Source organism: Falco peregrinus, chromosome 11 (assembly GCF_023634155.1).
Source record: "Falco peregrinus isolate bFalPer1 chromosome 11, bFalPer1.pri, whole genome shotgun sequence".
In the NCBI taxonomy this organism is placed as follows: Eukaryota; Metazoa; Chordata; class Aves; order Falconiformes; family Falconidae; genus Falco; species Falco peregrinus.
In genome coordinates this window covers 24668775-24682383 of record NC_073731.1, presented here as the reverse complement: position 1 = coordinate 24682383, position 13609 = coordinate 24668775, and the positions used below count along the sequence as shown (strand labels likewise).

The 13609-nt window shown below is 37.0% G+C and overlaps 1 protein-coding gene across 4 annotated transcripts in view; it reads right to left on the bottom strand.

Annotated features, from left to right (window-relative positions):
* Positions 1 to 684: 684 nt before the first annotated feature.
* Positions 685 to 13609, bottom strand: part of SPATA17 (spermatogenesis associated 17) — an 89650-nt gene continuing 76725 nt past the window's right edge. For all 4 annotated transcript variants that reach the window (XM_055816167.1, XM_055816169.1, XM_055816170.1 and 1 more), the window contains one exon: positions 685 to 953. In XM_055816167.1, the coding sequence (XP_055672142.1) occupies positions 873 to 953 (81 nt within the window). In that variant the 3' untranslated portion in view covers positions 685 to 872. The remainder of the gene's footprint in view (positions 954 to 13609) is intronic.

The window sequence follows — 13609 nt, the reverse complement described above, 5'->3', positions numbered from 1 at the left end:
AGAATTAGCTTACAATTTGCTCTTAAGAAATGCTGAAGTCTTCCCATGACACTGAATTGTTTGTCTTTTGAAGCTAATGGGCTTTGAAGATACTCGATATTTTGCAGGATTGCGTGCTAGTGAACACAGCAATACCAGTTTTGTGTGATCAAATGTGTTCCTCTTTGCCAAGCACGACATGGTTATGTACCCACATAACATGGCACTAGGAGTAAATACACAGCTACTGAGAAAGGAAATCAAGTGACTATAGAAAAAACGATCTAATAATAAGGTGTATATATTGTTAGAACTTTCTTTTTTCCACGCTGATGTTATGTCACCCAAGGAAGTGCTAAAAGTATATAAAATAGTATCTTCCGTGTAAAGAGCCTATCCTGTCCTTCTGAAGAGATGGATCAGTATCCAAAAAGGATGTATATTAACACTGAAAATGATGAACAACAATGATGAACCAGATCCATTTATAGTTGTGAGAAAAAACAACGTAGATGTAACTTTTAAACTTTTTTTCTTTTTGAAGTGTTAAACTCGTTTACAAATCTGTAATAAACAAACATGATTCCAAGTCTGTTACTTAATTACTCTAGTTCTGTATCCTAAAGGATTTACATTACAGAAAATATAGCAATTTCAGAAACCATTTTCCTAAGATAATATTTTTTATTATTTTTTTTTTTAAAAAAATAAATAATATAAATCTTGGAAGCTGTATTGCTTAAAGATCAAGCAAAACCAATTAAGACTACTTCAGACACAGTATACATTGCTTTACAGAAAGAGTACTTTATGGGACACTCCATCAACATACTGCTGTGCATTTGCTGAAATACATTTATTGATTACTTATCAGGTGTCTTATACAGTCTAGTTTACACTATTTGACCAGTTCTGGAATAAGTTTTCCCAAACTTTTCGAAGAGAACAATCGATGGTAACACTGTTCGAAAGTCCTAAAGAAATAAGAGAGACAAAAAAAGTGTTAAGTTGGCTTTCACAGTTTTACAGGTTCAGTGTTTTTTTTAATAGGTATTTTAGAGCTCTAAATATTGTCTTCTAGTTACATTTCATCATATGAATTAGAATGTAAATGATGCAAAATAGTGTATAGAGGCATACATTTTTTTCATTATATGTATATTACTTTGAAGAAGAGCACAAGGACTGATTGATTTAACTGCAAGCAAATATGTATTTCAAACTCTAAATGACTATAGGCACTGCAAATATTTCCTGCTCCAAAAATGAATTTATAGTCTTTTGCAAATCATGGGATACAAAATCTTATTCTCCTCCTTGGCAACCAGGTAGGTTAAAGGCAGCAAAATATCCTTGCAATATTTTAACTTTTCTACCTTGGTTAACATTCAAACATGGATAGTAAACCAGCTCCATGAGAAATGGTAATAAAATGAATATATATCAATAAGTATTAGTAGCCACAAAATTATTAGGTGTTCCGGTAGAAAAAATACAAGCAGGGTGATTCCTGAACATGTTTTTTCCAGGAAAAGTGCATTCATTTTTTTTAAAATGAAAATGCTTACAAAGCTAAATTGAATAAGAGAGAAATGTCAGTCAACCTGTGACCTGAGAGCACAATCTAAATACAGCCAACAAACAAGAAAGTAAAATAATCTAAGTATTCTAAAGAGTATTTTGATTTAGCTACTTACTAATAAACACTCATGCTAAATGAGCAAGTCTGTGGTGTTTCAGATCAAGATTTTAAAGCATTCTTAATAAAATTATTTTCTTTGACCCTAGAAATACAGGGAATAGTGTCATCAATACAAAATGTTTGTTTTGCATTAAAATTGTTTTCCCTTTCAGAAAGTAACATGCCACAGACGAATTACCAGCTTTCTAGGATGTGTTGATTAACTTCGACGAAAGAAGTTGGTCTGAACACTTTCTGCTGTTTTCTATCATCAACATGATGCTCTGTGAAAGTGCTTGGGTGAATGAAAGCTAAATTTTTTACCTTTTCAACACACTTCACAATTTGAAAAGTTTTGTTTTCTCTTGAAAAGAATGAAAACTTTTTTTCTGAAAAATGACATGAAGCAGAATTATCATTCCGTGGCTAATTTAGATATAGCTACTTCACAGACCATAGTTTAGCTGAATCTTCATAAACAGGACAACTACAACTTCTGGTAAGCTTCTTGCAAACACTGCCATGGCCTGCCTGCCTTTCTTCTGCAGTGTGCATTGCCAGACCGTGACCACATCATTTCTTACATCTCATACTTCAATTTATTTGCTATGATTCCTCCAACATTGTGGTGCGTAAATCTTAAAATAGCAAGGTAGACATACAGACGCAAAACGACATACTCTCTGTGTGGTGTGGAAGTGAGTACTGCCCCATTCTTAACTGTTCACAGGATTTAATTTTTAATGTTTCTCTATGCCTTGTACTGCCCAATTTCTTACCCAAGAAAGCTTATTTGCATATTTTCCTATTATACTTTAAAAACAGCACAGTTTTTTTAATTTTCATGGTGTACTTGGCATCACAAGCACCTTCTTACTGCAGGAAAAGTTGTCCATGTAATTATTATAATAAATATTGTTATAACTCCAGCATAACTGCAAATAGTTCCCTTTGAAAGTGAAGCTACATGTATTTTATTCAGTAAATCCACCAGGCTAATATTGTTCAGGGGAATGGAAAAAAACCCAGCTCTAGTTGCCGAGAAAGCAAATAGATAATACAGCTGTAATTTAGGATTAAGCAGTAATTCAGAGCAGAAGACAGGATCCTTTATTTTGAAAATAGGAAGTATTACATGCAGGACGGTTAGGTACAGTTTAACAAAAAAAGCAGTGAACTTGGGGTGAGACAGGGAAACCAGTAAAAGTGTACCCCCCACACACATCAGGATAAAATCAGGAATAGGAAGTCTGAGCACTGAAGAAGTCTTCATTTGCTGGAGCAGACGGCTTTTGCTATTAGGATGCCTAGCCAAACAAAAACAATTGGCTGCCAAAATTAGCTCCTTGGGACAATTTAGGAGCCTTTGAAGTGAACAGTTTTTTGAGCTGGAACTAAGCCCAGGTCCAGCTTCAAACTCAAATCAAAATGACAAAGAGGAAATTTTCTGTGCCACACGCCCCCTCGGTGTAAGATTACTTTGGGTTGGCAGCTGTACTGTTTATCTTGTTATTTAAAGCTATTTCACTAGATACTCACAACTGAGCATTTAAACAACTGGCTCCGATTATGACGACAGCAGTTATGTTTGACCACATTTAGGAAACATCACATAGCCTGATGGATAAATAAAAGTGTTGCTGCCTTTACGGTTAGGCTAATCAAAGAAGTTTAGAATGTGCACCAGATAAATGTCGCACAGTATGCATATAAAATATAAATATATTTTTGAGAAAAGAACCCCAGGCATTTCTGTAGTTGAAGACTTTGATTTTAATCAGGTATGAGAAAGTACAGCCTGAAAACACCACGTGGCCTTGCAAGATGCACCTCACAGCACTGAAGGGTGTCTGTGCCACAAAGGCAAAGGAAATGGAAGCTGGGTTCTCACATCTACCTAATTTGATGGTGAAATGTAAGTTAAATCGTGCAGTGAAGCACTGCAATGCACTGCTGGTGGGTTCTGGTAGACTGCCAGGATCTTCTTGATTTTAAGCTGATTGCTGCATAGTCTAGGATGTATGAAGGTATGTAAATAATCCTTTTGAAGTTGCAAGAACAACAATTGTGAGTGTAGAAAAACAGGCTTCTTCAAAATTCTTTTCACTGTTATTCCCTCATTGCTGGTAGCTGGAATGAATTCGCTTATAAATACAAACTCCCACATATTGGTGGGACTGACCCTACAGTTTTGCGGTCTCAGGATCAGAGCAGCATGGAGCTGAGCTTTATGGAGTTTTTCCACAATGCTTTCTTCAATCATTCTGTATAATTCTCAGCACCAGAAACCTCTAATTCTCAGGCCCAAGACCTATTTTTAAACTCCGAAACAAAGTTAATATAACACTTCCTTTTTAACCTTGTCAAGCTTTGACTCCTTTCACCCTGGTAAATCATAATTGACTCAAGTTCAACTGACAGAGCTCAACAAGACCTACGGACCCTTTTGATATATTTGACTACTTGACTGTCACGTGTGCTCATCAGTTCTAAACAATGAAGTCAACAAAGGTGACATAAAGCCACCAAAGATTCGGCTCAATCAGCACACTCTGATGTCGTGGATTAGACTTGCTAAATGCTCGCAGCTTATCTTTGGAATGCTATTATTAAAGCAAATTCTCAAGAGATTTTACATCAGAATAGGCAGACATACATAAATACAGACGATGTACAGGTAACAACGGCAAACCAACAAGACCTCATGGACCAACGCATCAGCTTGAAGGCCTTCAAGAATGCATTCCCTCATGTTCTAGTGATAAATGTGCACTAACTTTGTTTCTTTTCAATTTTGAGAGTATTGTACGATTTCCTGTAATATTAAAATGCACTTTGGAATGAGATAGGAATTACAATTAAGTATCTTCTTGGAAACGTAATGATTTAGAAAGTCAGGTGCTTCAGACCAAAGCAAGAATAGGCCGACAGCAGCCAGAAAGTACCATTATGACCATTTATTCTCAGCTTCTGCAGACACACTTCAGGTAATTTCCTATAGCAAATCTATCAAGTCCATAATAATTATGAAGCTGTTAAGCATGTGATAAACTTGGAACAATACACTTATGATACCTAATTTACAGCTTTGCAGTCTTTCTCTATAATGACAAAATTTCATTTTGTTGCATAAAGAGAGGTTTGGTTGCATAAATGAAGATTAAAGTTGCATTAGGTTGAATGCATGTAGATTTGTCTGAGCGCAAAGTCCTCTTCCGAGACAATCTAACAATACTGAAGACACTCTATAATTGCACAATGTCAGCACATGACACCATGTGCTGTGCAAAAACTAAACCAATCCACAAAAGGTCTGTATCTCATAAAAAAACTTTTTTGTAGTGCTGGAATTATTTTTTGCTCCTATAGAGACCTACTACTGTAGGTAACATCTGTTAAAAATCAATGGCAGAAGGAAAAGTGGGCACAGCTGCTCGAATCCTAGTACTATCTTCATGCTGCTGAACGAAATGGGGAACAAAACTCACTTTTCTTTAGCCTGAAATCAACATCCACAGGTACACATCAAGATTTTAGAGGAGGCAATGCCAAATTCTGCATAACAGTCCACGCAGCAGTTACATTGCTAGTGCAGGGTAAGCCCACCACTTGCTTTCCCCACAAAGCTGGGACACCCCTCATTTGCACACCTCATCGGAAAACCAGGCAGTACTGCCAAGTGGCGCTGTACAGCCATAGTCCACAACCCCCTCTGTTTAATACTAAGTGGTCATATTTAAGTATTCCTTATGATCCTAATGGTCGTAATAGTAAAATTCGAGTTTTAAATTGAGCTGTCATAGCAAGCCTCCTGACCTATTAATAGCCACAGAGGTCTCTAACAAGGAAGCAAACCAGAAATGGCAAGCTGTTATACCAGTAAAACGTTGATCCAGCTAACTTATTCTTAGCAAATTTATCAATACTGGTTAACAGTACTTCCAACTAGTACAGGGCCTTCTGACATGACAAAATGAGTGTAACAATCCATTCTGTCAATACAACACAAATGTCATTTCAAGTGCTCAAAACCCACTAAGCTGCCCTAAAAAAGATTGATTTATCTGCTCCAGTATTTCTTTGGGGCAAACTTTTCTCACAACTGAAACCAATTAGTGGGCCTGGCACTTGTAGTGCAGAATGTAGGTCAGCATCAAGTAATAAAAAAGTATTGACTTTTCTCTGTCTGTAAGCAGCATGAAAGGGGTGCCATGGCCTTGTCGTATATGAAAAGAGCTCCATTAATTTCACTTATTTCAACCAGGGCTGTCAAATACTAATGCTTCTATTGCACTTTTCACACAAAGTACATTGACACCAATCCTGGCCCCAGTGAAACAAGTTTACAATATTTCACTCAGTGAAAGGGGTACCTCAATTTTTAATTCCCTGTTGTACATTTAGTCTCTTTAAGCAGGTTTGCTCGTAAGACCTATGGAGGGATATGAGCTGGGACATTAATAATGGCTACACACTTCTTCCCATGGGCAAAAGAACCTATTTCTTGGGCACAGCTTCAGCAGCTAATTAGCCATAAAGTTCAGGACACAGTTGTTTGGCATAACTCCGTTTTTGTGGCTGGTGGGCACAGACTGCCGATTTTGCTTTCCGCCGTGGAGAAATATCCAAAACCGAGGAATAGGTCTTCTATGACTTCAGGCTATAAAATTGAAAAGCTAATGTGTTTACCAATTGGGTCAACTAGCCCCTTCAAATAAGAGATAATAACAAAAGCCTGGCTCGTGCCTTAGGGGCTGGATCTCATTGTGTCAGGAGGAGGTATTGACTTCCAGGGAAAAGCATGCCTAATCGCAGCTCCTGAGCGACAGGACAGTGACCACTGCTGTGACGAAGTGGGTACAATGACACCTTTCCCCATCCAGCTTGCCAGTGCAATGCGGAGGACAAGGACAAGGAGCCATCAGCTATCTCCTCCTTTAACTGTCTGCTACTGCTACCAATTCTAAAACCTCTAAATTTTGCTCTTTTGAGTAAGTGCATTGAAAAAACCTGCACTTCCACGAAGACTTTATGAGCTGCTCCATATTGTGGATCAGCACAGCGGTGGTCAGACTGACCTAAAATTTGATGACCCTGTTCCCTTCTGTTCTCTGCAATTTGCCACCTAAACTGGCTGCTTGCTTTTTTTTTTTTTTTTTTTTCTTTTGGCAAGTGAAGTTTATGGTTCTTCTTGACAAGCTTGAGGACTCTGGGTGTGATGTCTAAGTCATTCCCTAATTACCTCCTGCAAATGCAAACATCACCAACAACAATAAAACTCTTTGATTTAAAAAGACTGGGTGGCTATGGTAGAAGGCAATTTTCTACTTGCTTTAATGACTTCGTTAAGTGCAAGCCTTACCCTTTGAATCAACTTGCTATTAGATCTTAAAATAAAATGGTATTGTATAGTCATCATAAAAGGAAACTTTATAACCTACTGTGTTATGCTTACATCAGGCAAGTTTTTTCTACTTGTTAGTTTTAGTCTTCTATTGACATTATGATAATGTGTTGTAAAAAAAAAAATCAGGAAATTATGTTCACAGTAGGAAGTCTAACAACACGATTTTAATATCCTATCTTCCAAACAGAAAGAGAAAACATTAATTGCAATTTAATTTATGTAACAAACATTTCAGTATTATTACACTTAAATTTTCATGGAGATTTCTAACTATCACTGACTCTTACACATTTAATCTTTTGGATTATAAATGAGGCAACCAAACCCAAAGAGTGCTTGCTAGAAATTATGAAAGATTTCTAATTATGGTTCATGAATTTGAAAAACCACTGACCTGATAATCACACAGGTTTAGATACTTCCTGCATGGCATGTCCAGTGCAAGCAGCACAGCAGTGTGTGCTCCTCTGTGACAGCCCAACATGGAAATGATAACTCTATTCCTCCCTTTCCCTAAAATCCTGAGAAGGAAGCATTCTGCTACAAATCCGTGCTCAATGAAGTTTGCTTTCTTAGTTCAGCTGCTAAGTCAATCTGTTCTTTGGAGATAAGCGGAGATAACTGGCTAACACAAGTCAAGCTCTAAAACTTCTTGTCCTCATCCGTGCATGGTGAGAGAAGATGTCTTCTAGCTTTGAAAAGAGCCTATTTCTGCTCCTGCATGGTTAGAAGCAGTTTGGAGAATGGAACAAAAGCGTATTTCACTGCAACCTTCCAAAACTGCACAAATTAAGCTATGACATGACAGGAAATAAAGATGCTTTTGAAAACACAATAGTTTAAACCATTGTACAAGGAGAGTACAAATATTTCTAAACAAATCAGATATTTTGCAATAGCTGTGTTCATTAAGGATTACAAATGTGTCAACTCTTTCAGTGCTTCCTCACAAGCAAAGGCAAATAGTCTCTTGGCTTTGATGGAAGTTTCATGCAAGGAAGGACAAAGGAAAAAAGGGGAAGGATTTGGTCCAGTGAATTACCTTTTCCCGTAAGTATGGCCCCTCTAAAATTAACCTGGGCTCTGAAACTAGCCTGTCTTTTTTGTCATGTGTAATATAACCAGCAATGAAGATTTGTGGTTCAAATTTGCATTTGTTACATTTGCTTAGTACCCTGCAGTCGTTGTGGTTGCCCAAGGGGAAGAAGGGCAGAATTCCCAGCTGTACCCTCTAAGTCCATTTATTCCATTTATTGATGATCTTGCAAGCCAGACACTGTCTGGTCCTCCCTCCCAAACATGTACTAGCTTTGTAATGCTTTAAAAAGAAATATATTCTCCTTTATAAATAACTGTTCAGATGATGAATCTATTTACGTGTATAAAGCTAATCCACTGAAGAAGAACAAATCACCTTTAGTACACTTCTCAGGTACTTTTAGACATATTCAGAGCCAGTATCAGTATTAAAAGTATAGTTTGCCACACATAAAGTTACAGTGCATGCTGTACCATACTTCAGTCAGTGTTATGAAACAACGTTACCCAAATTCTGTTCTGAATGTCTGTATTTAAACCAAAATTTCCAAAGATAATATTCTATTTTTTCAACTAATGTAGCCTTTTTTTTACAAGTAAATTAAATTAAGAAACCAATGTGAATTTCTCCACAAGCTATTTCATACTTGGATACCCTTGAACTTTACTGAATCTGAGCTAAAAAACAAATGTGCAGTTGAAATAGTTCAGTAGGTGTTCAGAATCCCAAGAGGTGTTTATTTGCTATTGTCATGCAAATGTCTACTTCTTGCAGGGTATTTTAAGAAAATATTTTTGAAGAAGATAGTAGATGTTCTACTTAATTTAATTAAGACATATAAATAACATCTTCAAGTGTGAAACACTGGTGAGTAATACATAGTTTTGTGTTTTTTTTAAAAAAACTTTTATGAAGTTATTAAATCTGAGGTGGAGCTCTGCCTAACAATACATTCCTGCGTACAGAAAAATATAAAGAGCCCCAAAAGCATCTGATGCAAAAGTAAATGACATTTTTATCATGGCACTCATATTTTTAAACCAACTCCTTGGCCTGTCCATCACCCACACTCTGCTAGCAACAGGACTTGTATTAGGAAATAATGTACTTAGGGATAAGTATCTTGACTTACACCATTTATAAACTGCTCCTTTCGTTGTCTAATCTGTTCAACCACCACATTCTCTTTCCAGCTGAAAAGAAGCTGCTGCCAAGTGTGGACTGCCAAGACAAACTCAGAACCACTTTTAACCTGCTGGACTAAAGCCAGAAAATGTTTACCCTGCCAAGATCAAGTTGCATCTATGCCTAACTTGCTAAAATCATGCCACTAGGACACAAGAAGGAAAAACTGAGTTGAAATCCCAAAAATATTTGTTATCTTTATCAGGTTAACTTGTATCTGTTTAAAAAAAAAGATGCAATTATTTAGAATTGATAAATAAATAAATAAATAAAAGCACATTGATTGCATTGTATTAGGCATATGTAGCAAAACTAGTACTTCAGTTAGATTTCATTTGGTTTGACATTGTTCTGGATGATGGTTTCAAACCTGATTGCTTTCTGTGATGAAACGACTAGATACGCAGATCAAAGGAGAACAGTGGATGCTGGCTGAGCTTTGGCAATGCTTTCAATACAATCTCCCAGAGAATCTTTTTAGCCAAGTTGGTAAATTATAGCCTAGATGTGCAGACTAATAGATGTCTGGAGTATCAGGTTCAAAGGGTAGCAATGAATGATTTGTATGCTAACTGGAACCTGGGTACAAATGTATTTCCTCAGGTGCTATCTGGGGACCTGTTTTGTATAATACCTTCATCAGTGGCCTGGGAGGTGGCGATGGAATGCACTCCCATCAAGACCATGGACAACACCAAACTAAGGGTGCCACCAATACAGTTGAGGGCTATCAGAGTGGTGTAGACAGGCTAGAGGAATGGCCTGACAGAACCTCACAAAATGGACAAAATCACCTGGCACAGATTAACCCTGGAACAGAGGAGGCTGGAGGCTGACAGGCTGGGTGGTAGCTCTGCAGAAGAGAACCTGGGGGTCCTGGTGGGTGATGAGCTAAACATGAGTCAGCAATGTGCCCTAAAAGTGATGAAAGCTAAAGAGAAAATCAGCTTTTCTGTTTTGTAAATATGTGCTGCCTTCAGAAGAGATTGAAATGATCGAACAGGAAAAGGCCTTTCTCATTTTGCAGGCAGCCTGCTTTGGAGATCAGCTAACACCAGAAAAACTACTCAGCTCCTATCCAGTCTCCACAAACACTCTCACTAATGGATAAAACTGGAACAACAGCTTTTAGGCTAATACCTATTGCTATTTTTCCTGTCTGTATTTATTCATATATGATAGCATCTTCTTTGTGTGTCATGTTTTTCTTCATCTTTCAGTGGCACTTTTCCCCCTGTGTATATCCACCGGTTCTTTGATACAGTTCAGGAACAGCATCAACAACACAGGTTAGTCACTCGGGGGCCACAGATTTGTTTTGGCATTGACATGAAGCTAGTTCTGTCAAACCGTTGCTGATTAAGAAACTCTGGGGGAGCAGAACAGCTGATATTTATAGCCAGACATTGTTTCAGATTCAACAGTGTTCAGAAAAATGAAACGGATTACTTGTATTAGCACAAATTTAAGCAGCAGATTGTTGAACACTTCAAAACCTAAAATCATGCAGTCTTGGTTCTGATATGAATACCAGTTATATATACTAAACGTAACAGCTTGTGCAAACATATTCTATGGCAGTACATAAGCAAAAGTTTATTTCATTTTTCAGCTGGATAACATCCAAACGAAATTCTACACTCAGTTGTCCATGTTGAGGAAAGAGTTTAGCCTTAGACTTCCTTTAACATCTATGTCTTTAATGTCTATGCAGAACTTTCAATGTATAGCTGAGTACTATTATATCTTATAAATGAACAGGAACTGGGAATTTTTACAATGCTTTATATGCTAATTTATTCATTGACAGCAATATAAGTTATACTGTAAACTTTTCCATACTTCTCTTAAGGACTTTGGATTTGACCTGCAGTGTGGAAATTCTTTAAACAGCAACACATTTTGGTCTTCCTCCTGCCAAAGGCTTGGGCATCTGCAAAAACTACAAATCATGCCAAACTCTTTGAGTGATATATGGAGGACCACAATCCACTAGGAAATAAGCTAAGACCAACTCATTCATTTCATTTAGGTCCTTCAGTGGGATTTGAACCATCCAGCCCACAAACCATGTCTCATGAGATTGCAGTATACATCCAGCCCACAGTAATAATGATTCATATACATATATGTGTATATGCTTTATTGCTACCTTTAGCTGGATTAAAAGCAATATATCAAATTTTATATTTCTGCTTCTTTTATTGGCTTTCTAGCACTTGATCAGCTGATAGAGGCGATAATGAAATGTTTTTTTATAAACTGGAGTTTGTAAGTCCTGTCCTGAGAATGTAATATTTCAAAAAATAGCCTAAGCTTTGGGGAAAAAACCAATTACAGAAACAGCATTAAAAATGCCAAGCACTGGGCAGAAGCAATTCTGGATCAGTTTAAAAAAGTGATTGATGAAACTCTAATCTGAGCTGAAGGAACAGTTTCACGACAAGCTGTGACCATTCCACACACTTCATTAGCTGCCATAATTAGCCTGGTGTTTCAATTTGTTAGAACTGGTGGGGACAATTTTACTCAGAATGCAAACATCAAAAAACAGGGTGCCTCAGACTTCAGAAGAGGCTGATGAGAAGCTTTTCTAGTCTCTGTTAACTAAAAGATTAATTACAGCTGATGGGAGGCTGTACTCTGATTGTCACTCTGTCTATGTGCATTACTTTTAGCATTAGAAGAAAGACATGGTTGACACTACACTGCTCAATCAAGCAGCTTCGCATTAGTGTACAAAGTCAGTTAATATGCAATGTTTGTATAGTTTCTCTTTTTCTTTTTCTTCCCCCCACCCCCCATGTCTGAGACTCTGATATCTAACAAGTTATACTTTAAAAAGAGGGTTATTCAGTTGCTAATGATCAGCACTTACCACTTAGGCTGTCATTCCTTTATACAACTACAGGTGAGAGATCCTAACTGTCTCAAAGCTGCTGGCTGGGAATATTATCGGTTCCTATTATCGCAGTCAAAATGTAAATTCCTACTCCAACAGTCTCATTATGGAAAACAAAACCAATACAGTTGTGAAACAGATACTGTGTGCATCACAGCCCTTATATCTTATCCCCTTTACTTTAGGTGTTATTACCTATGTACATTAACTCAAAGCTTGTAAGGTTATTTAAATGGAAGTGAAGTCTGAATTTGAAGTGGAAAGGTTATTCCTGAATAATTCCATAACTCTCATTCTAGAATATTAACACATGGTAATACACCTACTCATAAATAACTCCTTATGTGGATATGCCTTTCAGTTTCCCTACATATTTTATGCTGAGATCAACAAAAACTGTAAGAGAAGAAAGAATATAGTTTCTTATCTCTATCATGGTGGAACATCCTTTTAACCTGAGTTTATAAAGGGCATGTTGAAACCAACTCGTTCATTGCATTAAATGAATAAACACTGAAGTGTATTGCAAAGTGAATATCATAGTACTATTTAAAATGGAGTAGTTGAGTTCAGAGTTGATTCATGATATAAATTTTAAAGAAAGAAGCAGTAGCTGCTCACATCAAGCCATTAAGAGAACAAGCAGTCTGTATTACTTACAGTCTCTCATTCACTCCACATAAGTGCACAAAGCTATCTTTTACTGTAATTTTTCCTATTCAGGGAATGTAGATTACTCTAAAATCCACTTTACTGCACTGAATTCCTACTGCTCAGAGAATAATCTACTTTTGCTTTCTGGAGAGATCATCGAAACAACAAAAACTTGCAGCGTTTCTCTCAGCTTGAGCAGATACCTGGCATAACCTCTTAGAATCCATCCAGAACAGCTATAGGTATTAATAGCACTACAAATTATAGAACTGTTCAACTGTAATGGGTCAGTGTAACATGTCATTCAGGCATTATTTTAAGATGTAGCATTCTGTAGTCTTAAGCGTATCGGTCGCAAGAAGAGACCGGCAACGTGTATTAAAACATGAGATTTAAAAATGTCTATTTTTCTGTGAAAATGGGTAACACCATTTTTCCTAGAACATTGTTTCTAAATAACATTTATCTACATATTGATTATACGCACTATGAGCCAGATCCTTACCTGACACAGATTAGCCTAGCTCAATGGATATATCTCAGTTATGCTAGGCACTGAGGATCAGTTCTTATACCTGCATTTTTCAACTGTTATATGGACCACATATTTCTTAGAGGATGGTGAAAAGCTTTCTGTTACTTTCATTTCAACTCTATTTAACCAGCACAAACATGGTCTAGGTGAGTACTATCAAATAATAAGTAGTTTGCTTTTGCAGATATGTTCCATAAAGAATTTTAAGTGACTTCAAAATATAGCCT